Source organism: Pelodiscus sinensis, chromosome 1 (assembly GCF_052426305.1).
Source record: "Pelodiscus sinensis isolate ZL-2025 chromosome 1, ASM5242630v1, whole genome shotgun sequence".
NCBI lineage: Eukaryota > Metazoa > Chordata > Testudines > Trionychidae > Pelodiscus > Pelodiscus sinensis.
The window spans coordinates 165,096,470-165,123,471 of record NC_143052.1 but is presented as its reverse complement, the minus strand read 5'-3'; the positions used below and the strand labels follow the sequence as shown (position 1 = coordinate 165,123,471).

The following is a 27,002-nucleotide window of genomic DNA, read 5'->3' as shown; positions in this document are numbered from 1 at the left end:
CATTCCCTTTCGGGCACATCTGCCTTCTTTATAACTATGGCATATTAGTTATTCTTCTAATTTGCCTTTTTGTGTATATGAATTATGACATCTAATTACAGGTCTATAGTCTTATTCAAAGGATAGGATGGACTGTGGAAAAAAAGCAGAGGATTGCAAGAAGAGAAAGCATGTTCTTGTGTTTAAGGTACAGCAGCACCCCGGAGAGTTTTTTTTTCCTTCCACACACTCTTTGTGATAGTATTCTAGACAATCATAATGCAGATGCACAAGGGGTCTGAAAGCAAGGTTGCGCTGGTTGATTTAATTTGGACATTTTCTAAATCTTTAGTGCTTAATCTGGCAGCCTCAGTGCTCTTTTAATCTAGACATGCAATACATTAATATAAAATTTCTTTTAGTTTTTGTTTTTGAGAAACTGCATGTTGTCTGAAGTACTGTCGCTGCATCGGTTTGTATACACAAAGTGCAGAGTGAAGACAGCAGGGTGCAACTTTAATGATGGGCATTTACACAGGTCAATGCTTATCTAATATATTCTTCTTTTGACATTTTTAAATGCAGTTTACACATATACATGCAGAATTACACATAATTGCACACAAAATTATGTTCTTTCAACGTGAAAGATTAAAAAAGGTTTAATCAGTTAATAGTTAAGTGCCTGATGTTGCAAAGGGAACCGTGCAGCTAAAAAGGTGCACCTGAAGGTAAGGATGTTAAAATGCGGTTACTGTCCTAATCAACTAGTCGATAGATTTCTTTTATTGACTACTCAATTAATTGATAAGGCGAGGCAGTTCCAGTGCTCAGTTTGGCTCATGCCAGATCCCAGCGTAACTTTTTCCGCTGTCGCGCTACATTGTAAGGGACGGGGAACTGGTGTCCAAAGACGCTGGTTCAGTCCCTACTCCCGTGCGTCTCTGATCACTTTGCATAACTTTCACTGCTACCGCTCTGCATTGTAAGGCACAGAGCCGCAGCGGTGGGTGGAGGGAGGGGACGCGACTAGTCAATAGCTCCTGCTTATCGGTAATCGACTAGTCACTTACATCCTTACCTAAAGGGACCATGTTGCAGAGTCAGGGCTTTAGTGGTAAAATATGATTATTGTCTCTTTACGTGAGTGTGCTCTAAAATAAACTTCTGAAAGCCAAGGCTGAATTGGTGCTGGTGTTTTTATCAATTTCGCTGCAGTGCATTCCTGAAAGTTCAATATTTTTATCACTTTTGACCATTGTCATTTGCTGTATTACACTATCAACCACCCATTCACGGCCATTCATTTTCATAACCAAATGAGGAGGAAATGTGTATGTTGAAGTGCTTTTATTATTATGATTCCTAAGTACGTTAGAGTCAATGATACAAAATATAGTGACATTTCCCTTTATTCATTCAGTATAGTTCACTGGTGTTCATGAAGTATTGTATTAAAATGAAAATTGTTTTTAAATGAGTTTCATTCATCTCATCTTAACAGAACACTTAAAACACTTTTTAAAAACAGTAAAAGTACTCATTAATTTCTGCTTTTAGAAATAATCTGGTTAATCAGCATAATATGGTCATGCTAGCTTAAACTTCTGCACTAAATGAAATAAAAAGGCTTCTACTCTCATTGTACAGTACAGTGGCTAGTCCTATTTCTAGAAATACAATCTCTATCTATCATCTGTTAGCAGAAAAGTCCACTTTTTTCCTTTCACTTAAAGGTTATAAAGCTTTCTAAAAAGAGAGAGAAGATAGGAAAGGATGTTTGCATTCTTCAAGATGTTGTTCTAAACCTCCAACACTATTTGCATATTTGTGGTCTCCCAATTTATTTCTGTGAATCATATATTGTGTAATATGTATTCAAAAGAATTTTTAGAGGAAGATTATCATCTTAAAACTACAAATATGTTTATACATTAATAATATTAATAAATGCCACCTGCCACTTCCTCCTCCAGATGATCAGGGGGATTTTTTAGATTCATGGGCCCACACTCTTGACTGGCACCTAAAACCTCTTATGGGCGAACTCCTTGAGTGTCAAAGATGAGGAATGATGAGCCTGTGGGAATCTCTGCAGCTGGCCAAGGGTGTGTCTACACTGTAGAGCTAAATTGGAAATAAGCTATGCAAATTGAGTTACATTAATTGCATATCTTATTTTGAAATACCTTATTTTGAAAGAGGGAGCATCTACGCAACACTTATTTCGAAGTAGAGCACTCTTCTTCTGACTTCCCTTATTCCTCCTACAATGAGGGTTACAGGAGTCAGAGGAAGAAGTCCTCCAGTTTGATGGTATTCTGGCACTATTTTGAAATAACTGCCTGCTGTGTAAATGTGAACAAAGTTATTTCAGAATAGCACTAGTTATTTCAAAATAGTGGCAGTGTCGACCTACCCCAAGTGCCCTACAGCCTATATCCCATGTAGGAAACATTCTTCCTTAGTCCCCAATAACAGTTTCCCCTATTATTCTCCTCTCAGAGCAAGGAGATAGGTGCAGAAACATTCTCATTTGATTGTTGCTCACAGATTCACTCTTGTTAGACTTTGTTGGCTTAGCTTTTTTATAAAATATTGTGCTTCCATATACAGGCAGTCCCCGAGTTACGCGGATCCGACTTATGTCGGATCCGCACTTACGAATGGGGCTCTCTCGCCCCGGAGCTCACAGGCAGCGGGACTGCCCAGAGCACAGCAGTCCCGCCACCTTGACCTCCGGGGCGAGAAAAGCTGCTACAGGTGCCCCTGGTCTGCTGGGGACCGTCTCCAGCAGACCAGGGACACCTGGAGCAAAGCGGCAGCGGTGGAGGGGTGCCACACCTCTGAGGCTTTGTTCTGGCAAAGCCTCAGAGGCGCGGGACTCTGCCGCCGCTGCGGCTTTGCTCCTGGTGTCCCTGGTCTGCTGGAGACGGTCCCCAGCAGACCAGAGGCACCGGGAGCAAAGCGGCAGCGGCGGCGGAGTCCCGTGCCGCTGCCGCTTTGCTCCTGGTGCCTCTGGTCTGCTGGGGACCATCTCCAGCAGACCAGGGACACCTGGAGCAAAGCCTGGGAAGCGGAGGGGTCCCGCGCCTATGAGGGTTTGCTGTGGCAAAGCCGGGGAGGCGCAGGACTCCACCGCCGCTGCCGCTTTTCTCCCGGTGCCTCTGGTCTGCTGGAGACCGTCTCCAGCAGACCAGGGACACCTGGAGCAAAGCTGGGAGGCGGAGGGGTCCCGCGCCTCTGAGGCTTTGCCACAGCAAAGCCTCAGAGGCGCAGCACCCCGCCGCCGCTGCGGCTTTGCTTCCCGTGTCCCTGGTCTGCTGGGGGGGGAGCGCAGCTAGTGGCCCCCCCCCAGCAGACCAGGGATACCGGGAGCAAAGCCCTGGGCCTGTGGTAGAGCAGGTGGGGCGCTGCCAGTTGGTCCCACAGCACCGCTCCTTGGCGCTACTAGACCAACCCGGCAGCACCCCAGCTGCTCTGCCCCAGGTGTCCCCAAGTCCGCCGCTGCTGAAACTGACCAGTGGCTGACTACAGGAAGCCCCTGCCCCGGGCTTCCTGGAATCAGCCGCTGATCAGTTTAAGCAGCAGCTGACTTGGGGATGCCTGGGGTTCTTAAGTTGAATCTGTATGTAAGTCAGAACTGGCGTCCAGATTCAGCTGCTGTTGAAACTGATCAGTTTCAGCAGCAGCTGAATCTGGATGCCAGTTCCGACTTACATACAGATTCAACTTAAGAACACACCTACAGTCCCTATCTTGTACATAACCCGGGGACTGCCTGTACAATGTAGTATTTTTAATAAACATTGTGGTTTCCCTGACTTGTGTGTAAACCCTCCATCCTAAGTTCTACCAACTTAAGATGTCTTTAGGTTTCAGAATAGTAACAGAAATGTAACCGTGTTAGTCTAGTCTAGCTGAAACAAAAAACAGGACTATGTAGCACTTTAAAGACTAACAAGATGATTTATTAGGTGATGAGCTTTCGTGGGCCAGACCCACTTCCTCAGATCAAATTGAGGAAGAAAATTGGCATTTGATTTGTCCTTTTCATATGTGTTCACTTTTTTTTAATTGTATCCCTTCGGTATATACGGTCATGCCAGTTTTCTTCCACAATTTGATCTGAGGAAGTGTGTCTGGCCCACGAAAGCTCATCACCTAATAAACTATCTTCAAGCTCCCAAGGATACATGTGAGAGAGGGGTAAAGGTGCAATACATTTTCTGTGCTTACAGAAAGCACTTCTAATTCTAAAGAAAGCAGAATTCCCAACACAAAGTAGATAAGTATATATGGCTTGATTCATATGCATAAAACCATAACACAATTAGGTAACAATATAGGCATCTGCTAATATGCAGTGATTTCCTCCTTCCCCCCCATAAATAATGACCAGTTTCAACCTTGGGGTTTATATTCCATTACAACCACTAAAGGCAGTAAGTACAAAAAGAATTGTCAAAGTTATGCCTAAATTCCATCACCATATTGCGGATCACTGACTCCACTGCATAAACATTTATCAGATGATAAGAGCAGAAGCAGAAACCCATCATCTTCCCATTGCTCCACATCTTCCAGTTTGGCAGGGGGAGACATGAGCAGGACTGCAAGTAGCAAGTGTGTGGCCACAGAGCATGTAATCACTGCTTTTTTAAAATATAACTTACACAGATATGTAAATCAGCTGAGGCACATGCATATGCAAATCCTACCTCCTGGACAAGAGTTAATAATAAATTTTTATCAAGGCAGAGCTAAAAGAACTGAGAACATATTGGATGCTTTGAAAAAAAAAACCCACGTCTGATTGAAGATGATCAGGGTAAGATCAGGATGTTACAACATTTTGTTTATTGAAGACAAATGGTCCACTTCTCAGGAAAGACATTATTCCTACCATCTTAGAACTATGAAGAGGAATCACGGTTTCCCCACTCTTTTTTTTTTTAGTTACAGTTTTGGACAATTATTGAAAGTAGAAAGTAAGTACAAAATAGCAACTGAATAGGCCCTGAGACTGAATACTCTTGCTGCTGATAGTTTATTTTTCTGTAGCAAATAATGGATTTGTGGTCCTTGAACAACTGAAAGAGATTGCTTTTCAAAACACTTAACTACTAAAACATTTCTGAAACCATTTCCAAGGTTGGCCCATGCAACTATTTCACTTGATAGATCCCATGAGTTGAGTAAATTGCAGTCAACAATACTTCTTGGCCTCTAAAAATACATTGGTTCACATCTAGAAATGTTCAGGATCTGGCTTAAATTTCCATGACAGTGATTTACCTTATACTCTCTATTTAATGTACAACCAGGGTAAAAGGAAATTACGTAACCAAACAGGCTTACCATCCTTTCACTTTGGGGTCATCTTTTTCTGCAATTTATTTTTTATTTAACAAAAATCTGTAATAATAAGAATAGATTAGCCTTGTTTTGTTTTTGTCAATCTCACAGTATTTTGGAATTTGTAGAAATTGCAAAATTATTTTCTCTGAAATTTAAAATTATGTTTTTTTAAAAAATAGTTAACTTTCAACCACCCCACTCCTAGAAACTTGCCCACTGACCAGAACATTTAGGCAAGAAGAAGTGGGCATGCCCTACTAGGGATGTTAAATTGTGTTTAATAAGCTAATTGAGTAGTTGATAGAATTTCCATCAACTACTCAATTAGTTGATAAGGGGGGAAACTGCAGAGCCTCAGTGGGGTTCGCAAATTGCACACCTTATTTTGAGATAGTCTACTTCACACAGTGCCAGATTTTGAAATAGACCACTATTCTGACAAGACCCTTAATCCTCGTGGATTGAGGTTTACCAGGTTGCTGGAACAGTATGCTTGTTATTTTGACTGCATTTCAAAATAATGAGCATGCTGTAAAAATGCAGAAAACACTATTTCAGGATACTGGACATCTTCTAAAATAACACCGGGGTCTAGATGTACCCAAAGGGGCATCAACTGGACCCATAATATAGCCTCCTCTAATGTCAACTTCACTACTGAAGCCCACTCATACACCCATTGAAGATTGTTCCCATAGCTCTAAATCTGCACACATTCAGAATGCGAGCACAAGGGGAAATTAATACTAACTCCCACCTGGAATCTCACTCATATTCTGTAAAGTTCAGAATGCCAATGCTCAATTGCCTCAACCTCCACACTCAGTGGAGCTGCTGCTTCCCCAATCCCAAATAAGTGAGAACCAAATTTAAGTTTGGAAAGCCCCAATCTTAAAATTGTAACAAACTGGCAGGTTGTGAGGGGACTCCCATCTCTAAATAAAGAGAGGCCCATCCCTCCTTGGTCTTCTGGCCCTGTCTGTTCTCAGAGTCTCTCCAGTGCAGCTTCTGTGCTCCTTTATCTCCTCTACAAGTGGATTCAGCCCAATCTGCTTGATCCATTTTTGACCATCTTAAGGTTAATATCACTAATCACACCTCCCAATCTACATACCTCAGTTCGATATCCCTTCTGAAGAGTCCCTAGAAGTCCTGGGTACTAAGTCACTAATCCTAAAAGTTCCCAAAAACGCTACAGGGAATGCTGCCCGGAAAAGGCCTCCTCTTGTCCACACCTACAGAAGGGCTCTAAGATCTGTACAAGATCCCTCAGAAGTAATACTTGTACACACAAAATTCCACTAACATCTCAACATTGGGTTAAAGGATAGTTTAACATTCGATTTTTAGCATTGGAGTCCAATGTGCTAATCATATGAACTAGTTTTAACTGAAGCAAATTTTTTAAGATGATTTTAAAGTAATAGCCCCAGGTATTTTGGACTAGTAGCACTTCTATATCTTCTTAAAGAATTAGGAGTTTGGATATATGTACTTACTCTCAACAATATTTTTTTAAATGAAGAGCTTCTAACCTTCTTGAAAGCATCTACAGAGGTAAAGGGCAAAGACAATTCAGCTGTTGAAAAACTAATATTCTTAGACAAAGAGAAACAACCTCATTAAGAACCACATGTAGTCCTATTAAATTGATATAGTTGAATCAACCATGTTGATACAACATGGATTTTACCTCCCTTAGAGTAGTTTATGATAAGCATTTGAACAGCCATGGAGGATAAAATGGAGATGACAGCATCCCAGCTTGATGTCCTAGTTAGAGGTCATCCTGCTGGAAAATCAGCAAGAAAAATTGTTCTGCTTAGCAGATGTGCTATAGCATCAACAGCTCTAGATGTATATGTGAATCTTATTTTTATTAGAACAATATTTGTATGGACTGCTACCCGAATCCAATAGGGATACAATAAATGTAATATCAAAAGGGGATGTCAAAAATTGTGCAACAATATTTTGCCATACTGCATAACAGCTTTATAGATAGTGACAATAGATAGTGTTAAAGCTTTGTTACTACTGCTGATTACCTTCTAATCATGCATAGTGTTAGTTTATGATGAACTATTCTTTTAAATGTGTAATCTTATACTTCCTTCTCACTACACCCCCCCCTTACAAGCTGCTTATTGATTTCCAGCCTTTTATGTCTTATCCTTTAGACTGTAAGCTCTTTGGGGTAAGAACAGCCATTGTTTGTATTTTACAGAGTACAACTGGATCTCAGCCTGTCCGGGGCCTCTGCGGTGATAATATACATTTATCCATAATGTGATTAGCTATTATTCATTTCTAAATTGTCTCTCAGTGTGGCATGTGATTTATATTTATATAAAACGCTAATGTAAAAAGGATGTTCTTGGTAGAAACAGCTCTTAAAGGACAAGATTAAAGAAGTGCTTAGTTACCTTCCCCCCAATCATCTCATAATAGCAGACAACAAAGTTCTTTCAAATAATTTAATGGCTTTTGCCTATGCCTCATTGTCAAATCCTGACAGAATACCATTAATTACCAGAAAATGCCTTGCAACTCTTTTTTTTTGTGGGGGTGGGAGGAGGGAGTTAGTAGTGTTCTACCTTCAAACATAACTGAAAATGTGTGTGTGAAGAAGCTGCATGCTTATTATGTCTGATTCTGAGATCATATTAGTGATTTTAATAGTAATTCTTTTTTTTACCCATATACAATGGGAGGATGAAAGGATCCCAGTAACAGTGCCATCCACAAGGTGACTTGTACTGGATAAGTTACTGGTGTATAGTTCTGAGCTGTGTTGCTTAATAAAGTTGCAGCCAGGTTAAACCACATTTCTGGGTTTTTTGTCTTATGAAAGTGTGTATTTGTTCTCTACACAAAAGGAAAACAGACATTTTACTTGTTACCATACCACATAATTATTAAAACATAGCAATATACAATCTCAGTAAAATACACATGAAATGAATTAAAAACTGGCTACCTGAAAGATCTAAAAAATACTCCTCAGTGGTGAATCATCATTGAATTAGGGTTTTTCCTAGTGGAGTTCTGCAGGGAGCAGTACTTGACCCATTGCTACATAACATTTTTATAATTCCAAAAGTAAATTGCTGATAAAATTTGTGCATAATGAAAAGTTGGTAGCGTAGTAAATAGAGGAAGAAAACAAAGTAATAAAAAGTGATGTGGATAACTTGGTAAATTTGGCCCATTCTAAACAAAATGCATTTTAAATGCAATGTTATACATCTAAGAACAAGAAATACAGGCTATATCTACAGAATAGGTGGCTCTCCTGGAATGCAGAGATTCTGAAGATGATTTAGGGGTGATAGAGAACAAGCAATTGAACATTAGCTCCCAATGTAATGCTGTGGTTGTATAAACAGGGGAGGAACAAGTAAGAATAGGGAGGTGTTCTTACATCTTCATACAGCATTATTAAGATACAGGAATATTGCACACAGTTCTGTCTCCATTTTGAAAATATGTAAAAACCTGGATGTGGTGTAGAAAATAGCCATAAAAATTATTTGAGGACTAGAGCATAAGCCCATTCTTAATTTATCAACAAGCTTGAGAGGTGAGTCGATTACTATCAAAAGGTGCCATTTCGGGAGTCTGTTGGGGGAGGCTCTGTGCATAACTAGGGAAAGTACACAGCCCAGGTAGGGTGTAATGGAGGCTTGTCCCTGCAGCCCCTGGGAGGGTCAGCACGGGGGTCTCCATTTGCTGTCCTTGCCTGCAGACACTGCTCCTGCAGTTCCCATTGATCAGTAATGGAGAACTGTGCCATTGGGAGAGCCCCCCAGCCTCCCTACATTCTGGGCCCCCCTTACCCTTCCTTTGTCCCAAGAGTGCCAGGTCCATCTATCACCAAGCTGGTTGTGGTTGTCCCGAAGGGGGGAAAGGGGAGAGAAGGCTTAAGCCTTTGACCTCTGGCTCTGGAGGTGGGTACCTTATCCACTACACCACTGGGGGAGCCCCCAACCTCCCTGCATTCTGTATTGAGTGGACCAGGATTGGGTGGGTGGGGCAGGGAGGGGCAGAGGGCTGAGGGGGCATAGCAGGGGAACTCCCCTGGTCCAGCAAATTCCCTCCTTTGGGACTGGTCAGGTCATAAGGGTGCCAGACCAAGAAGGTCTAACCTGTAAATAGCATTTCCCTAGTTTATGAGAATGTCATGTGGGACTGTGCCAAAAGAAGACTAAAGAAAAAAAAGTCAACACAAAATGTCTACTGCTTCTCCACCTATCTACTTAGACCAGTAATCATGTCAAAGGTGGAAAACAGACTTGTCCAGCATACTTCATTCTTGACAAATCTATATTGGCTATTATCTATTTACCAAATGTTTAATAATTATTCCTTGACTTTACCACATGTGAAAGTTATAGACTAATCAGCCCAACTCCCTGGCTTCTCTTAGTTCTTCTTTTTTAAAGCTACACACTATGTTTGCATGTTCCAGCCATTTGGGAACTCATCTACTCTGCATGACTTTTTGACAAAAAAATGTCTTCAACTAGTTACTTAAGTACTGTATGGTGAAATTCATGAGGCCTTGTCTACATCTAACTTATTTAAATGTTAATGTCATCTGTTTTTTTCCCTTCTTATCTTTTGTTCTTCCCCCTTGTCATTGCCATTAATTGTAGTTAGCATGCAGTCACAATTAACTTTTTAGTAGATTGAAAATAGATATTAAGCACTGCAACATTCTTGATATCATCTAGGACTAGCTGTCCTTTCTAAATATTGAATCTATATTTTCCTTTGTCTTTCTTCTGATCCTAATATATTTATATGTAAGGGGACTGTTAGCCCCTTACTAAAACTCTGTGGGAGTTTTTGGTTCGCCAGCTCCCAGTATCAAAAGGGGAAGGGTCCATGAGAAATCAGGGCCCTGAGACTGACAGACCCCAGAGACAATGGAAAGCAGCCAACACTCCAGCTCGGCCTGATTGATAGGTTGGACAGGCCAGTGAGGAAAGTAAGTGGCCAGGCCCAGTCCTCTCTATGTGCTGGGATTTTTTTGGGTCTCTCTGAGCAAGGAGAGAGCTGAGAGACTGCTAAGAGGAGCAAGCTGTGCAGAGAAGCAGTCCTGCAGCAACAGAGCCAGGCACACACAGCCCAAGGAGTGTAAGCTGTGCTGAGGGGCAGTTTTGCATCAACAGAGCTAGGTACACACAGTCCAAGGAGGAGAGACCCTGTGTTGAGCAGCAGACTGGCAGTGCTCAGAGAGCCAAAAGGGACAGAGAAGCAACGCAAGGAGCTGGAGACTGGCAAAGCAGCACAGCCTGCAGCTGGGTGTGGTGAGCAGCTGGGACCAGCAAAGTGTGGGGAGATGCTCTGGGCAGGGAGATATCACCAACCAAGAGGCCCAGCAGGCCAGACTGGGAGAGGGGTCTGGCCACTTTGAGCTTGAGGCTGTGTGGTCACTGCCAGAGCAAGCGTGTCCAGCTTGCAGCCCCCCTGCAGCACATCCAGGGCCTCTAAGGAAGAGACTGTGGACTGTCCTTACACTCTGCAGACTGCTGTTTTGATGTCCCCGTGCTACAGAGAAGGACTGTGTGTTCTCATTTAACCATTCTCATTTTTCTTATTCTTTTCTCTGTAATCAGTTGATCTTTAATAAATTGTATTTGCTTTGAACCTTATGAAATGATCACTGGGCCAAGAAAACATGCAGTGTGAAGAGAGCACGTCGGAGTGGGGACACCCTAACTCCTGTCCCCAGTGACTACAAGGTCAGGGATTAAGCCCCAGGAAACCTGGGCCCAGCCTTGTTGGGGTTTCGAGGACTCTGCTATTCAGGAGAGTAGAGGGGGAGCCCTCAGGATTAGGGAAGCCGTGGCGTAAAGGAAGTGGGAGCGGGGACTGAGATCCTTTCGCTGGTCCATTTCACCAGGGTGGTATAGAAGCCAGGAAAGTTCCCCACAATTGTGGGACCATTCCCCTGCTTACATATAGAGCCTTGTTCTGTTGAGATTTTATGTCTCTTGCTAGGTGTAATTAATTTTGTGCCTTAGCTTATCTGATTTTGTCCCTATACATTTGAGCTGTTCTTTTGGACTCTTCTTTCACAATTTGTTCATATTTCTACTTTAAATAAGACTAGCTCTCTCAGGTTCTGTGTATCTTTGCTTTTGTATTGTGTGGGAACGATGCATAATATTGTATCCAATACTTTTGCAATACAATTTCACACTAAAGTTCGTATTATCTTTCTTCCTTAGAAAGCTCCTGGTTTTGCTTATCTTGAATTATTTGTTTATTCACTGACTTAATTCAGTTGAACACGTTTATTCTGATTGGTGGATTTATTCATGATTTGTATCAGGGAATGTACTGAGGACATATTACTTTGAAGCAAATGCAGACAACTAACTAACTGGTTCAAAACTGGAGAATTTTTCATGTGACTAAAGACAAGGCATCTAGCAGTGGAACACTCCAGAGCTAGTTAAAAGTTTTAAAACATTCTATTGATATTTCTCAACATGATTAAACATAGAACAAAGTAGATTTAGATATAGCTATAGATATTGAAAAGCAGAGTCTGCAAGTGAGCACTGAGAAGTCATGTCATCCTTGCAACATGTAAGAAAACATGAACAAACTTATAAATTAGTGTCCTTAAAAGTAGGATTTAAGTCACTTTGTTAAATTTTCTGGCAACTCACTCTTAATGTTTTCTAATTGGTTTAGAGGATTTCTTCTAGCATTCACTGAAATATTGTAAATTAATTGTTATAAATAAAAGGGTAAAATAAAGTACATTTGGATATGTGAGTGATGGGTGAACAAAGAAAAAATACAAAAGATGTAATAGTGCTGCAAGTTCACTGCCAGTGATGAGACAAATTGGGAACCAGAGAAACTGCCTTAAACTTTCTTAAGACTTTTAATAGGGCAACCAGAAAAAAAGTCAAAAGCTTCCTTACAAAGGAAAATGAGACATTAAAAAAAACCAAACCAGGAGTAATTACATATGTGGTTAATTTTGTAGGAACATTACTAATTGACAAGGAAGTATTTACAATAGCTGCAATCACTTGGATTAAATGTTCTCAGTCAAAGAAACTAACATGCTCACTTTAAGCTGTTCATTGCAGATGTGGTACAATGTAAGTAGATACTTTGGTCACAGGTGTCAAATAAGAAAGAAGCTAAGCTGATTAGCTGGAAGGTTATGTGCAAATTCTTATCCAAGGCCCTTGCTAAAAAGGAATCTCTTCATTCATTACAAGTATCATCTCGATCCCTTTTCCTTGGGAGGATTCCCTTGAAAAATGTAAGCCAATATATACTGATGCTAACAGAACCCTCAATTGAAAGAAGCAAGCATCTGGGCTTTGCTAGCTTAGCTGGAAGAAGTGGGGGATTTGTGGTGGCTAGAGATCTACTCTCTAAAGTTCATTTAAAATACCACTTTTAATATAAAATAAATGCAATGAAACAAAAGTGCTATTATTTGGAAAACTAAATTCACACACTAACTCACACACAAACCCACCAAGGTCATGCAGGTGATCAATTATTAAAGTGTCTAAATGGATAAGTAAGAACAGAGTCTATCAGTATTGGGGTCTAATATACACACTAAACTGTAAAAGTTTGCAATAATTTCATGTATGATCAGGCATCCTCATTTTTTCTCCAAATATTTCTATTAGAGTAATTTTGTCCATTAATGCTCACTAAGACAGTCTATGCATGAGAGAGGAACTGCAGATTTCCATTTTTTTTCCAAAATAAACTCTTTTTGCCACTAAACTTTGTTACTGCAATCCATTTCACAATGTTAACTGGTAATACCAACTCATTCAGCAGCCTTATAACCTACAAGCTTGGAGGTGGAAAGATAGTGGCACTTAGTTTGAGAGAATACAGAACATAGAATTCTAGCACACATGCATTTTTGACAGAGGATGAGCAAAAGGTTGACATGTGACTGGTGACACACAGTGAGTGTTGGAGATGTAATCTACCCTTAAATGTTCTGGAATCCAGTAGCCCCTGCTTAATGTTTTGTTCCAGAAGAATCACAAGGATAAAGAACTTGAAGTATATTACACGTTAAGCCAGATATCCTCTCAGGTTTCTGTTGAAATAGTAAAAGCTAAATTATTTCTCCTTTTTTTCCTTTGAGACTGAGGTTAAAAGAGTATTAGAAAGTATTAAGTCACCTATAAGTAATTCCTACCAAGTGATTTGTTTCCATATTTCTCTAAATGTTCTTGTAGATGTGAAAGAGTTGAAACAGGACAGTTGTCCCCTCTCTTTGCATGAATCCTTTAACATTGGCACTGAAGAAGGAATTGTGGAACAGTAATAGCAGATACTTGTCATACATGTAATTGAATAAAGACCAGTTTATCATCTTATATTAATTTTTTTGGTAAATCCTTTGTCTATACAGATTGTTTTAAGTGTGGAAAATGTGCCTTCATCCTGATGCACAGTTACCTCATTGCGGCATGAGAAGAGAATTAGTATAATCATATGCTTTAATTGTCCCAATGGATTCCAGGATGTCACATGTAGATTAGAAAATTGGATTTTTCCTCTTTGGTAGAGGTAGTCTCTGAAGGTATATACAAGAAGAGAGGCACTAAAACACTAAACTATCTCAAACCAGGCTGGTGTGTAAACAAAGCTACTGAAGGGAACCACTTTACAACAGGACACAACTGAAATATTATATAGGTACAAATCTAGCAACTTTATATCTCCAGTTGCTTAGGATTTTTAAGGAACTTGCGTGACAAGTAAGACTGTCATTTTATCCAATATATATTGCACAATAAGCCCATTAATTCAGCAAAGAGTGAAAGAAGGCTAACTATATAAGTCAATCTTGGGCAAATATTCATATTGGCTATATCTATTCTCTCCCTCAAGAAAAGAAAAAATGTCCTTGAGAATATCTTGATATGTAGTCTGTATTTACAGAAACAAGATTTGTCCTAATTTTCCAAAAAATAACACTTGCTTATTGGAAACAGAAAAGCATTCGATCTTTTGGCTATATTGACTGTTTGTGGATTTATTCCAGTTAATACAAAAACCAGTGATCTCTCAAAAATGTCAACTAAATTCAATAATGATGGCATGGATGAAGCTGAAGTCTTAAAAAATGTCAACATGTACACTGATTTCGTATGCTTTCCTGCTTATAATCAGACCTTCAGTGGCTGAGTGCTGACATATCTTACATTGCCAGTGCTTCATGAGAGATTATGAAGTAACAAGAGGGGGGCAGATTTCCTGTGCCCTTCTTTCGAGTGGAAATGTGGGAGAAATAAGTCCATTCGTTGATAGTGAAGTGAAGAGAGAGTAATAATATGTTGACCCAAATGGTCCAAATTTAAATTTTTTTAGGACAGCTGTTAAATAAGGTCATTCAACCCTATTAAAAGATTTCTCAGCATCTAGAAATAGAGCTACTGAGGGAACATCCCAGCTTGCTGGATCCAGTGGTTTTTCTTATCATCATCAGCCAATCTGTGCATAATTGAAATCAATTTTAAAGTGTAACCCCAGTAATCATTCTACTGTTTCAGTTTATTTGATGTCACTTCAGTGTCCTTTTAAGTTGTCTGTTAATGTAGTTCTATCACCCTGAGAGGAGTAGTAATGTGCTAACAAGAAATGGCGCTCACATCTAGAAAGCTATGGGCAATTTACAAAAATTACATATTGGGTTTGAGCTTTTTGTTGCCAGTGTGATAATTTCTCTTTTACATGATTATAAGTTTTTAGTATATAAAGAGTTAAATTATAGTGTCAAAAACAAAACAAAAAAGTATTGAGAAAATATAAAATATGCCCTTAGCAGAGCAAAAAGCAAGCCTAATTTGGCTACCCTCTGTCCCACCTTCCACTAACTTTGAGTAGTCTCTTAAAGGGCTAAATAGCTAGACAGATAAAATGGTCACTGCTGCAAAATCCTACCTCAATGCCTCATCGTGGTGCAGCGGTGACCCTGGCTGTCTGACAGCTATGGTAGCGGGGCGTATGCCCTGATAGGTCTAACCATGCTACAACAGTGTTGGACTATCCAATTCAGGGAGGGGATTGCTCTCTCCGTTTTTCCTTCTCCTTAGAGGTTGGAGGCTAGCTAAGTCTGAGGAGGTACGCATGCCTGCCCACCTAGCCAGTGGGATGGCTTGAAGTCAATGGCTAAAACAACATGGGTAAATGGGTTTTAGTCCCCTGAGTGTCATCGAACCATTCTACTGTGGCGGACTGGAAACTGAGTGACAAGAGGATGAGAAAAATGTCAGGTGCTAAGCCAACAAGGAAAAGGACAACCCTCGCTATGTGTACTTACAATTGTAGGTCGCTGGTGAGGGAGGAAACGTTAAACCATCTGATGGAGGAAAAGAAAAGGATAAGATGCGACATCCTCGGTGTTTGCGAAACCCAACAAAAGAAGGAGTTGGAAGTCAATTGGAAGGATGGAAGTGTTGTGAGGCTCAGAAAGGGAGATGATGCTAGAAATGTTGGAGAAGTTGGATTTATTGTCAGTAAGGACTGGTCTTTGAAAGTTATATCATGTCAGCTAACAACACATATTGGTGTGCTTCATCTTCAGATAGAGTCAAAGGCTATTCTCAAGGTCATCCAGGCCTATGCCCCCACAAGTGCAAGTGAGGACGAAGAAGTGGAAGAATTCTACCGAGAGCTCGAAAGAGCCCTCACGCAAAAGTCCACTTACACTGTCATGATGGAAAACTTTAATGCCAAGGTCAGATGAGGGAAAGCTGACAAAAAGTTCATAGGTAGATTCATTCTGTTCACCACTGCTGTAAGAGGAGAAAGTTTAGTAGCAATGGCAGAAATGAAAGAACTTTACGTGGCAAACATTTGGTATAAAAAGAAGATTGCAAGAAGGTGGACGTGGATCACACCAAACGCAAAGATCAAGAATGAAATCGACTATATTTTAGTCAATAAAAGGCGTATCACTCAAGACATCTCTGTGGTGCAGCCTTTCAACATCGGCACTGACCATCGCTTGCTTAGAGTGAAGTTGATTTTCGACGAAGTGGTGGAAAAGAAGGTGTTACAGATGGCAAATAGGAAACAGTGGCCAAAGACATTCGATGAAGCAAAGCTGAAGAAAGCGATTTCTGGGTTTGACTGGAGCCAGATGGAAAAGTGTGATGAGGACTATAGTATCTGTGCTGACAAGTTGAGATGTTGTTTAAAAGCAACTGAAATTGAAAAGTCGAAGAAGGTGAAGGGAAGAATCTTGAAGGAAATGAAAAGCCTCTGGAGAAGCAGAGAAACATGAAAAGGAGCTTGGATAACAACTTTGAGTATTCCATTCTATGCAAGATTTTACGGCAAAAGCTGAAGGATGACTTCGAGAACTTCCAGAAAGAAAAACTCCTCAAAAAACAGCTGAATCAGGCAAAAGCCTTAGGACGTGCAAGCGGGAGTTGACGCAGTATAGACGGAGCATAATAGCATTGAAGAACAAGGATGGAGAGACAGTAATCAACGGAGCAGGGATGGAAGAGGTCTGTAAGGATTTCTCTATAGAACTATTCAAATCAAGAATCAACGTCCCTCTCCCAATGCTCTAGGAGTCAGAACACCACGTCCCACCAATAATCCAAAGCTCACTATACCAGATGAAGAGGGGAAAAGCTCCAGGCAAAGATGGAATAATGACAGAAATGATTTCTGCAGGAGGCGAAAAACTTTGGAAGGCCCTCACTTTAAGATTCAGTTGATATCTTGAAGAAGGGAAAATACCATCAAGCTGAAGGAGTCAAATACTATCTTGCTGCACAAGAAGGGTGATCGACAAAATCTTAAGAATTACCACCCTATATGCCTACTCTCTCATATTTACAAGCTCTTTACCAAGGTGGTAATGAACCAGCTTTCGCAGAGCTTGGATGAACAACAGCTGAGCGAGCAGGCAGGGTTTCAATTTGTTGAAAGAAGCGAATACTGGATGTACAACAGATATTACTCTCCTCAAAACTCCCCTCCGTATCCCAATTGAGAAAGGCGTGAAGAAAGGAGATATAATTCCACCAAAACTATTCACTGCATGCCTCAAAATGGTTATGAACAAGATCAATTGGAGGAGTGGTGTCAACATAAATGGAGAATGATTATCTCATCTCAGATTCGCGGACGACATTGTATTAATTGCCAAAAGCACCAACCAATTGCAGAGCATGCTACGAAAACTTGACAAGAAAAGCAGTCAGGTCGATCCGAAAATGAATCACTGCAAAACGAAATACGTGCTATCAGATGACTTACAAAAAGCCTGAATAATGATAACAGGAGAAGAAATCAAAGAAGTGGAACAGTACATATATTTGGGTCAAGAAGTTAATATGCGCCAAGACCTGAACGAAGAACTCTCGCAAAGGATTCGGGCAGGATGGTGTGCATTCAATTCCATCAAGGATGTCCTCAAAGGAAAAAAATCAGTAAGATCACACGTACAAATATCTTCAATTCAACAGTGCTGCCAGCCATGTTGTATGGCAGCAAAACGTGGGCACTAACAAAGAGAGAAGAGCAGCGACTATTGGTAGCTGAAAGGGCAATGGAGCAAGCTATGTTGGGAATTTCCCTTCTGGATTGTATTCCAAATGAAATGATCAGAGAATGCAGTGGCATGAAAGATATTATTGTGGAAAGCAGACATAACAAAATGCAATGGGTATGCCACACAGCACAGCTCATGGACAATAGGTGGACCACAATTACTGCTAAGTGGTACCCGCGAGAACAGAAAAGACCACCCGGTCGGTCTCCAAGAAGATGGGAAGATGACATTGTTAAACATTTTGGACAAACGTGGAGAAGAAAGGCAAGAGTGTGAGAAGAATGGTGGATGTGCTGTGATCGGCACATTCTTAATGATAGCTGAAGACCGATCGATCCAGGTGATAAAATGGATGTTAAATTCAGACTACTGGAAATTCACATACAGCTAACTTGAATATACTTGATGCAAAAACAGATGCAATAAAAAGAAAGGTTTGTCATGTGTAGACAGAAAAGACATTATTCAAATGGTGTCAACTCATGAGACCAGACAAGTGCCAATATTTCTTCTAGGGCTATTTCCACAGTGGGATAAGGACATGTTGGAAGTTTTTATTTGCAATTTTGATGCCTTTCTTGTATGAGTGAAGGTCATGAGTTTTCTTCTCCATCAACTTGGCATAGAATTCTGCCTTCAAAACCCATTAATGTTAGGGAATCAGCCAGTGACTTTCTGTCTGCATATTATTTTCTGCCCATCTACTGCTCTTCAACAAAGCCAAGAGAAAGATATTTTTACCAGTTGAAGACAAGTGATAAGTGAATTCTTGAGTATTTAAGTAAAAATAAAAAAGTTTGGCAAAAGGGATGGCTCTTTCCTCCTTGCTTAACCTATCAAAATTAAATGCTTTTAGAGCATGAAGTATGGAAATCACTGATGTAAGATATAGTGTTCAAGAGGCTTGAAGGATTCAAAACACTAATTAGACATTAATACATATAACACTGATATCCACAGTATAAAAGATGAAAAAATGGGATAAAACCCATGATGCTTAAGGATAAACAAACCAGCAAAAGGTTTGTGGGAGAAATTTTCTCCATGAGCCATTTATTCTGTAATACTCCATCCTGGGGGTTCTTGCACCAATAACCACTGTCAAAGACAGAACATCAGACCAGATGGATCAATACGGCAATGCTTGTGTTCCAAATTACGACTGAAGTGGATAAGCATAGAGGAAGTTGTTACCCCAAAAATATTCTCACTGGAGACCACCCAGGGTTATACTAGTATGGGTTTATTTCCACTAGGTAAAACTAAAGAGGAGAAAGCAGCCACCTAAGGTTTAAGTTAAAGAAGATAGAACTCTCTCTCACACACATACAGACAAGCAAGCACACACCCCTCCATTAATTCACTCATTTACACCCATTCATTCCTGCCCTCAGGCACTCACACACTTACACAGACATATAGGTTGCAGAAGAAGCCAAGGCTTGTGAATCCTGGAGGGTCTGTTTGCTCATCATGGCTGGGGAAGCTGGTCAGGAGGAAAGACACTGGAGGGGAGCTTCTCAGGATCAGTGGAAGGAAAAAAAAAGAGAGTCTTACATGTGCTCCTTCTCTTTATATAGTGTCTGAATGGCTCCTGTGACCCATTCACTTCCCTTTATCCAGCAGGGAGCATGCCCAGACTGTGATGACTCATTGCCATGTGGTCCATTGTTCCAAGCATTCTTCAAACACACTCACACTCTCTCTCCATTCGCTCAGGGGAGAATGCAGCTTAGGGAAAGTTACAAGCAAGGTGGCCGCATGTTACAAAGATTACAAAGTTGCAGTTTACAGTAAGTTTGAGAGTTACACAGATTGCAAAGATTGACAAGGATCACAATAAGTTGCAGTTTAAAACCTTAGACCTAACAGTTTGGTATACCTTTAGAAAATCCATGTATATAAATCTAGTGAGCTCAGGTGGAGGCTTTTTTATGCAACAGAAATGGGCACAGATCAGGAAATTTGGAGACATTCATAATGGAGAATTAATGATCCCCTTCTGTGGGAGAAGTAAACAGGGCACATAGTCTCACAACTCTGGAGAGCCTGGAACAATGGAGGCAGACGTGCCTGAATGAATGAATGAATACTACATGCAGACCCTCCAAGAGGCATACTGCCAATTCACTCATGCAACTAGCGAAAGAGCCCCAGTATGAATAAATGATGCTTTACCTTCCCTGCTCCCAAAGCCCTATCAAGTTCTGACTTTGAGCTTTGAAGAAAGGCTTTCTATAGGGTCTCCCAGTCACAGGGGTAATTCTGAGGAGCTCGCCAAGGTCAGGAGCATTTCCATTTACATGGAAAATAAATTATCTAGATTGCACAGATATGCCTCAGAGTACGGAGTAACTATGTTAGGCTAGATCTGTAACTGCATAGGAATACCCTGGAAATGCAACATCTGTGATAATTTTGCGAAGGATTTAGGAGAGCAGTTATTTTATTGAACTTTAACTTTAAAATCAATAAATACAAGAGAATAGTTTCTGGCTTAAGAAAGAGAGAGCCACACAAGTGATTCTGAAGGAAGAATTTGGCCGTTAGTTCAAAAATGTGTGGATATAAACTGATCTATATATTGATGGAAAGCCAGAATTCCAAATAAATAGAATTTATGGATTACATGATAGGCCTAAGGGAGGCATGTTGTGCACATCTGCTAAGTAAATGAAGAGGGGCTAGCAGTGAGGGAAACTATAATCCTTTTATCTTCATTCTAGGTGCAGGAATCAAAAGTTATTCAAAATGTAAGGAGTTAAGCAATACACGTTAGTTTTTAGCTTTAAGGATTAATTTCACAACCACCTTAATAATTTGTTACATATGTATATAGGTTTTCCTATATTAACTTCTGAACTTACTGAAATGTGTATATACTTTAATTGAGTTTTTTTAAGCCAGGAAGCAATCATTAGCCATTACCCATTTTAAACAGCAATTTTGCATATATTTAAATTATTCTGCTATGAATGATACAATTCATAAAAACACATCCGTTTATTCCACAAGGAAATAGGATATTATATTTGCTTCTCAATTATTCATGAATGAGATTTTCTATTTTCTCAGTTCCAGTGTTTACTTAGTATCAATGAATATCTATCACCAATACTAGCAGTGGAGCTTAAAAATTGCTCAAACTAATATATGATAGCAATTCGGGTTTTCACCTGCACAATGTGTTCCATTTTTCAAGCCACATAGCTCTTCTTTTTCCAATGTATTTATCACAATTTTCTCAGTGAAATTCTCTTGACAAGATTCCCAACAAAAGATCACATCATATCTTAAAAATAAGCAGACCCCTAAATATTTACTATTAATTAATGTGTAAGCTCTTTGTATCAGAGAAATACTGCCAATTCCTAAAACTGACAAAGTAGAAGCAGTTCCTCTGGCAAAACTTCCAACATGTCTGTGGTTTTAAAATGAGCTACAAAATTGAGTGTGGGAAGAGATTTACAAGAGCAGCCAAAATAGACATTTTCTGATGGTTATTGTGTAAGTTGTTGTTCCTTTCCGCTTTCATTTTAGATCTATTGTTGGTGAAATGATTGAAGCTTTTAAGAATACATATGAAAAGCCCATTGCTATTTAAAGGAAATGATATCAGTTTGTCTTATGCACACAAGCAGTCCTGTTGACTTTAATGGGACTCATCATTTGACTAGATTAAAAAGGCATTTGGCTCATATTGTAGCTATCTTATTAGGATCTGAGCCAGTTTATTTTCTACATAATTTCAAAAGAAACCTTCAGAATTCAGGACTCAGGCTATATAAAACTGAAAACTATGTGTGAAAAACCAAGAGATGTATTAATAGACTAAAAATCTTGTCTCAGAATACAAAGGACTAGAAAAGCCTGAAAAATGTAATCCATAAATTTGAAAATATGCTGAGATTAAGAAATGTCACATTGTTTGGATTCCCTGAAGGCATAGAAACTAGTGGCACTTTTAAAAGAATGGATTATTAAGGTGCTGAGGATGAACAACTTTATTTTCTTCTAGAATGTGTTGCAAGAAAGAAAATCCCACATAGAATGAAACAACAAGTTTACCCCTTCATACAAAATCCCATTGGTGCTCTATATCTCAGTTTGCTTCAGAAGTCATCACACACATCATATCCAGTAATTAAAAGATAATACCACCTAATATAAAAGTGAATGATACACAAGGAAAAAGATAGCTAAATTCAGGGTGTTCTTAGAATAAGGACCCCACACATAAAAAGGACATAATTGCTTCAATATACTACATTGTAATTAAAAGTGAAACTAAAAATGACTTGATATCCTGTTAAGAGCACTGGGCAGGTGAAAAGAACAATACACCATTTGAAGTTCAATCACGAATATTACTCAAGTGAAACAAACAAAAAGTAAAAGCGGTGAGGAGTCCTGTGGCACCTTATAAACTAACTGAAGTGTTGGAGCATAAGCTTTCGTGGGCAAAGACCCACTTTCGTTGGCAAAGACCCACTTGACGAAGTGGTCTTTGCTCATGAAAGCTTATGCTCCAACACTTCGATTAGTCTATAAGGTGCAACAGGACTCCTCGCCACTTTTGCAGATTCAGACTAACACGGCTACCCCTCTGATACTAAACAAAAAGTACTTCTTCCCTCTCCCAGTCTTGACCATAGCACCTCTAAGCATGACAGCCATCTGCAAAACTCAGAGGTCTTGTGCCCTACATAGCACCTTGCTCCTCTTGACATGTCAATCTATATTAACAGTACTGTATAAACATGTAAAACATTATCTGGGACACCAAACTTTTGACTAAAAGTGTCATACAGAAAAAAGTCACGGTACATAAATATATCCATGTTTTAAACTTTGGTAACTTTGTTTTCGCTTTATTTATAATATTGTAATAGGCTTTCAGAATTAACATTTGGAAACACGCCATCAAATCATGTAGTCGAAAATGCTACTTTGATTGTATAAATTATTTAAACTACTGTAATAAATGAATTTTTTTTCTATGAAATTTACAGAAAACTTGTGCCTGAATTAAAAATTTCTAGTTTTAGGACAGAACAGATATTCATAACAGAACTACCTCAAAATACAGACATGAGAAATCCTGGCAGACCATTACCTATAGAAGTAGCAGCTGATAGTACTGTAATATGTGCATAAATATATTTGCAATTTGGGGGGCTCTTAGTGTTAACTAGTATTCAGATTCTAGTTCACGCTGGGACAGAGGGTTCAAATGCTGTGGGTGGAGGAAGTACTGCCCCTCCACCCAGATTGAGCATGCACCAAGTGCTGGAGCAGTATGAAAGGGAGCAGCCCAGCTCAGATCAGCCTTGGCTGGATGCTGGAGAGGAAGAACCTGCTACTGGAGCTCCAGAAGTAACTCTAGCAGAGACTCAGATCATGAGAGCTGGAGACCCAGGAGACCACATTGTGCTTCAGAGCCTGTGGAGCCAAAAACCAAGTGGACTGCCCCAATGCCAGAGCTGGCAGAAAGTGACCAAGGGAGGGTGTGTGAGTGATACCTCCTGTCCAAATGAGCTCAGTGTGTGGTGCTCAGATTCCCTGCTGAGCGAATGGCAGATCACTTCTCCATGGACAGGGCACTGGGTTGGGGCCTGGTTGAGTAGGATGGGTGTGAGTCCCTCTACTGGAACAGCTACCCTAACCCCTAGACTCTGGTCATTAGGCTGTGCTACCCTGAACCCAATGGCTATGCTACAGACCCTCTATAAAGACATAGTCTATTAGGCCACGGTGCCTTGGAGTGACTGAGCGACTCAAGTCACCTACAGACTAACAGCAGTGCAAGCAGTGTCCACACACCCCTGTACTCTTGCCCTCACGGGATGGAGTGTACATATGCTGAAATATACATACTTCAGGAAAATATTGATTTAGCAAAACTAGTCCATTCTATTGTTGAAATGAAAAAGCACTGAATAAAAGGACAACACAAACTAAACCAGCTTGACTTACCCCATTTAAAGGATAGGTTTTCCATCCTAGCTCTCCAAGTGCAGCTGTAGTATCAAGCAACACCACTAGGAATAAAAAGAAATATATGTATTGGATCGTTATTTGTTCTAGACCTAGAAATAGAATAATTTAAATACCGGACTTGCATTAATTTGACAAGTTTTACCTCTCCAATATTGGTTTAATCCTACTCACAACAATGGAGTTGTCTGTAACTACTAATAGAATTAAGATCTGTATTTCCCTTTCATAATTAAATCTCAGTAGATATGATTAATTATATGAAAATAGTCAATCTTTCTTATGATGTCATATGAAAGTGTATTACACCATTGTGATGTCCAGTGATTATAATTAGATATGCATGAATGAGGAGATACAGTTCCAGACATCACCTCCACCTGAAAGTTTAGGAAAGTTTTCATTTGGATGAATTTCTGGATTCGAGTTTTGTGAACTTTAAAAATGAAGAAAAGCAGACTTTAACTCATTTCCACACTTTAAAGTTAACTGTAATTGATGATAAAATGCTGAGAAATAATGCAATGCAATCAATCAATATAATACCATCACCATTTAGCTCTAACACAGCACTTTTCATCCATATATCTCAAAAGCACTTTATAAAAGGTCATTATTTCCATTTTACATGTCATCATTTGTAACTATATCTGTAATCTTATAACAAAAACATCTAGAAAGTATGTTAAAATTAACTTTGCTAGTCTACCTGGACTAAGTCCTAAAAGATACTATCATTTCTAAAATTCTGTATGTTTTGAATCTTTTGCAATTTTCATGAATAATTTTTATTATGTGAAAAGTGGGCCAGATATCATTAGTAACAAAAGTAACAAAGTTTTAGGATACATCTACACTGCAACACCTTTTTGACATAACTAGCACTATTCTGAAATAACTTAGTCTGTGTCTATACAACAGGTAGTTATTTTGAAATAGTGTCAAAATACGTTCAAGCTGGACAACTTCTTACTCAGATTCCTCTAACCCTCATTGTATGAGGAATAAGGAAGTTGGAGGAAGAGTGCTCTATTTCAAAATAAGTGCTGTGCAGATGTTCCTTATTTCAAAATAAGCTATTTCGAAATAAGATATGCAATTGACTTAGCTCAATTTCTGTAGCTTATTTCAAGCTAAGCCCTGCAGTGTAGATGCATCATTAGAGGGATAGTCATGTTAATCACCTTAGATACTAACAATATATCTTTCATGGATAAGACCCACTTTGTCAGATGAATATGTAATAAAATCATTCTTTTCTAAAAGACTTGGGGGTTTACACATGTTGAAATAAAAAAAAAGGCCCAGTTTGCTATGCTTCTTTCCAATCTTTATGCAAAAACCATATCACACACAACACAAACTTGTGAAGCTGTCAGTAAATTCAGTATCTTGTGATGTTCCACATTGTACTTGAGATGTACTAAATAGTTATGTTTGACCTTATGACTCCATATCAGAATCATAAGGCTGAGATATAAAGTTAATTGTTGGCTAGCACTCTTAATTCTATTCCCCCCCCCCATTGTAAAAAAAGTATCAACAAGGTTTCTGAGGAGAACATTTATTTTAAGTAAAATCCTACAGCTGTGTCTCTCTCAACACACATGCACACATGGTTAACAGCCAGCCTAACTCTTTCACAAGTGCCATTTTACTTTTCAGCTGCAGCATCCAAATGTAGGTATTTATAAGATATAGCACTGGTAATACTACGTTGTTATTACTCCTATCACACAAAGAGGTAAGAATTACTCTTGTTACCTATGATTCAGAAAGGATTAAGTTTACACCCCTAAACAGCCAGCTCGGGCTATACAACACTCATGCAAGAACTATGCACAAACCATATCTTATTTGTTTATGGTAACAAACCCATGGATCTCATGTTTTCCCAGCTGTTCCAAAGAGACAGTCCCTACCTCAAGAGCTCACAGACTAAGGAAGTACAAAGAGTCAGCAAAAAGTAGCAACCTTTATTTCAGTTGGACTACCTCAGTGAGTTTGAATTGTTCTCTTGAATAATGGTTTGTGGGATCAAAGAAATGAAATGAGTATCAACTTTTCAAAACTAGAGTAAGTTCATCAAAGAAATTATGGTAAATTTAGGTCCACATATTTGTAAGACAGATGCATTTATTTTTACAATAAATCACTATCACATAATGGAGTTATGCTAAAAAAACACTTTCTGTCATGGGCACGAAACAAGTCAGGTGTGCTCCCCCATCAGAAGCTGAAGTATAGGTGGGAACTCCCTAGTCTGGCAGCCTTGGGACCTGACTGGTCCTGGATGAGGGATTTTGCCAGATCATGGGAGGTCATATTGCTCTCTCCCTCTACCTCCCCCCCCCCCCCGTTACTGTTCCCCCATCCCTGAACCCATCATAGGCCCTGCTGCCCAGCCAACCCCCATCCTCCTTGCCTTCCAAGTCGGGCAGTCCAGCTGTAGTGTTCTGGGCTCCAGGCCCTGCTGAGGCTCCCAGTTTCACCAGGCAGACCTGCTGAGCATCCCACCAGGGTGGTTCAGGCCCCACCAGGCAGCCTCGCCAGGACGCTCAAGGCCCCACCAGGCAGCCGGGCAGTCCAGTTGCAAGGAGCTGGACTCCTGGTCCCACTGGCAGCTTACTGCGAAGAGCCTGCAGTCCTGACAGCCTGCAGGTCTCCTAAGCACCAGCGTTCCACTGGGACTCTCTGGTCCTGCAACATCCGTGGGCAGGGAGGACCATGGATGTTTCCGGTTCAACCTGTACTCATTAAATAGAGAGGCTCTAAGAAGATTAAAAACCAATAAGAATTGGATGAGGCTCAAATCTACTTGTGAGAGTTACAGACACACAAAATCTGTGTTTGCTTTACATTTAAGAAAGGACTAACAACTAAAAAACCCCAAAAAGGGCAGATAAAAATATTTCAAACAAAAGAGGAAAAAATATAAATGTGTAGTAAGTGATGGTTTTAGACAATCACTGCAATAGTAAATAAAGATAAAAACCAAACTAGATTTAAATGAATAAATTAACATTGAACAAAAGATTTTTTTTACATTAGTAATTACAAATACATTGCAATCTTA

The 27,002-nt window shown here is 39.8% G+C and overlaps 1 protein-coding gene across 1 annotated transcript in view; it reads right to left on the bottom strand.

The window, feature by feature from the left end:
• Nucleotides 1-27,002, bottom strand: part of EPHA6 (EPH receptor A6) — an 815,765-nt gene that overhangs the window by 740,036 nt on the left and 48,727 nt on the right. The window contains exon 2 of the mRNA XM_075908927.2: nucleotides 23,906-23,970. Coding sequence (XP_075765042.2) covers nucleotides 23,906-23,970 — 65 coding nt within the window. The remainder of the gene's footprint in view (nucleotides 1-23,905; nucleotides 23,971-27,002) is intronic.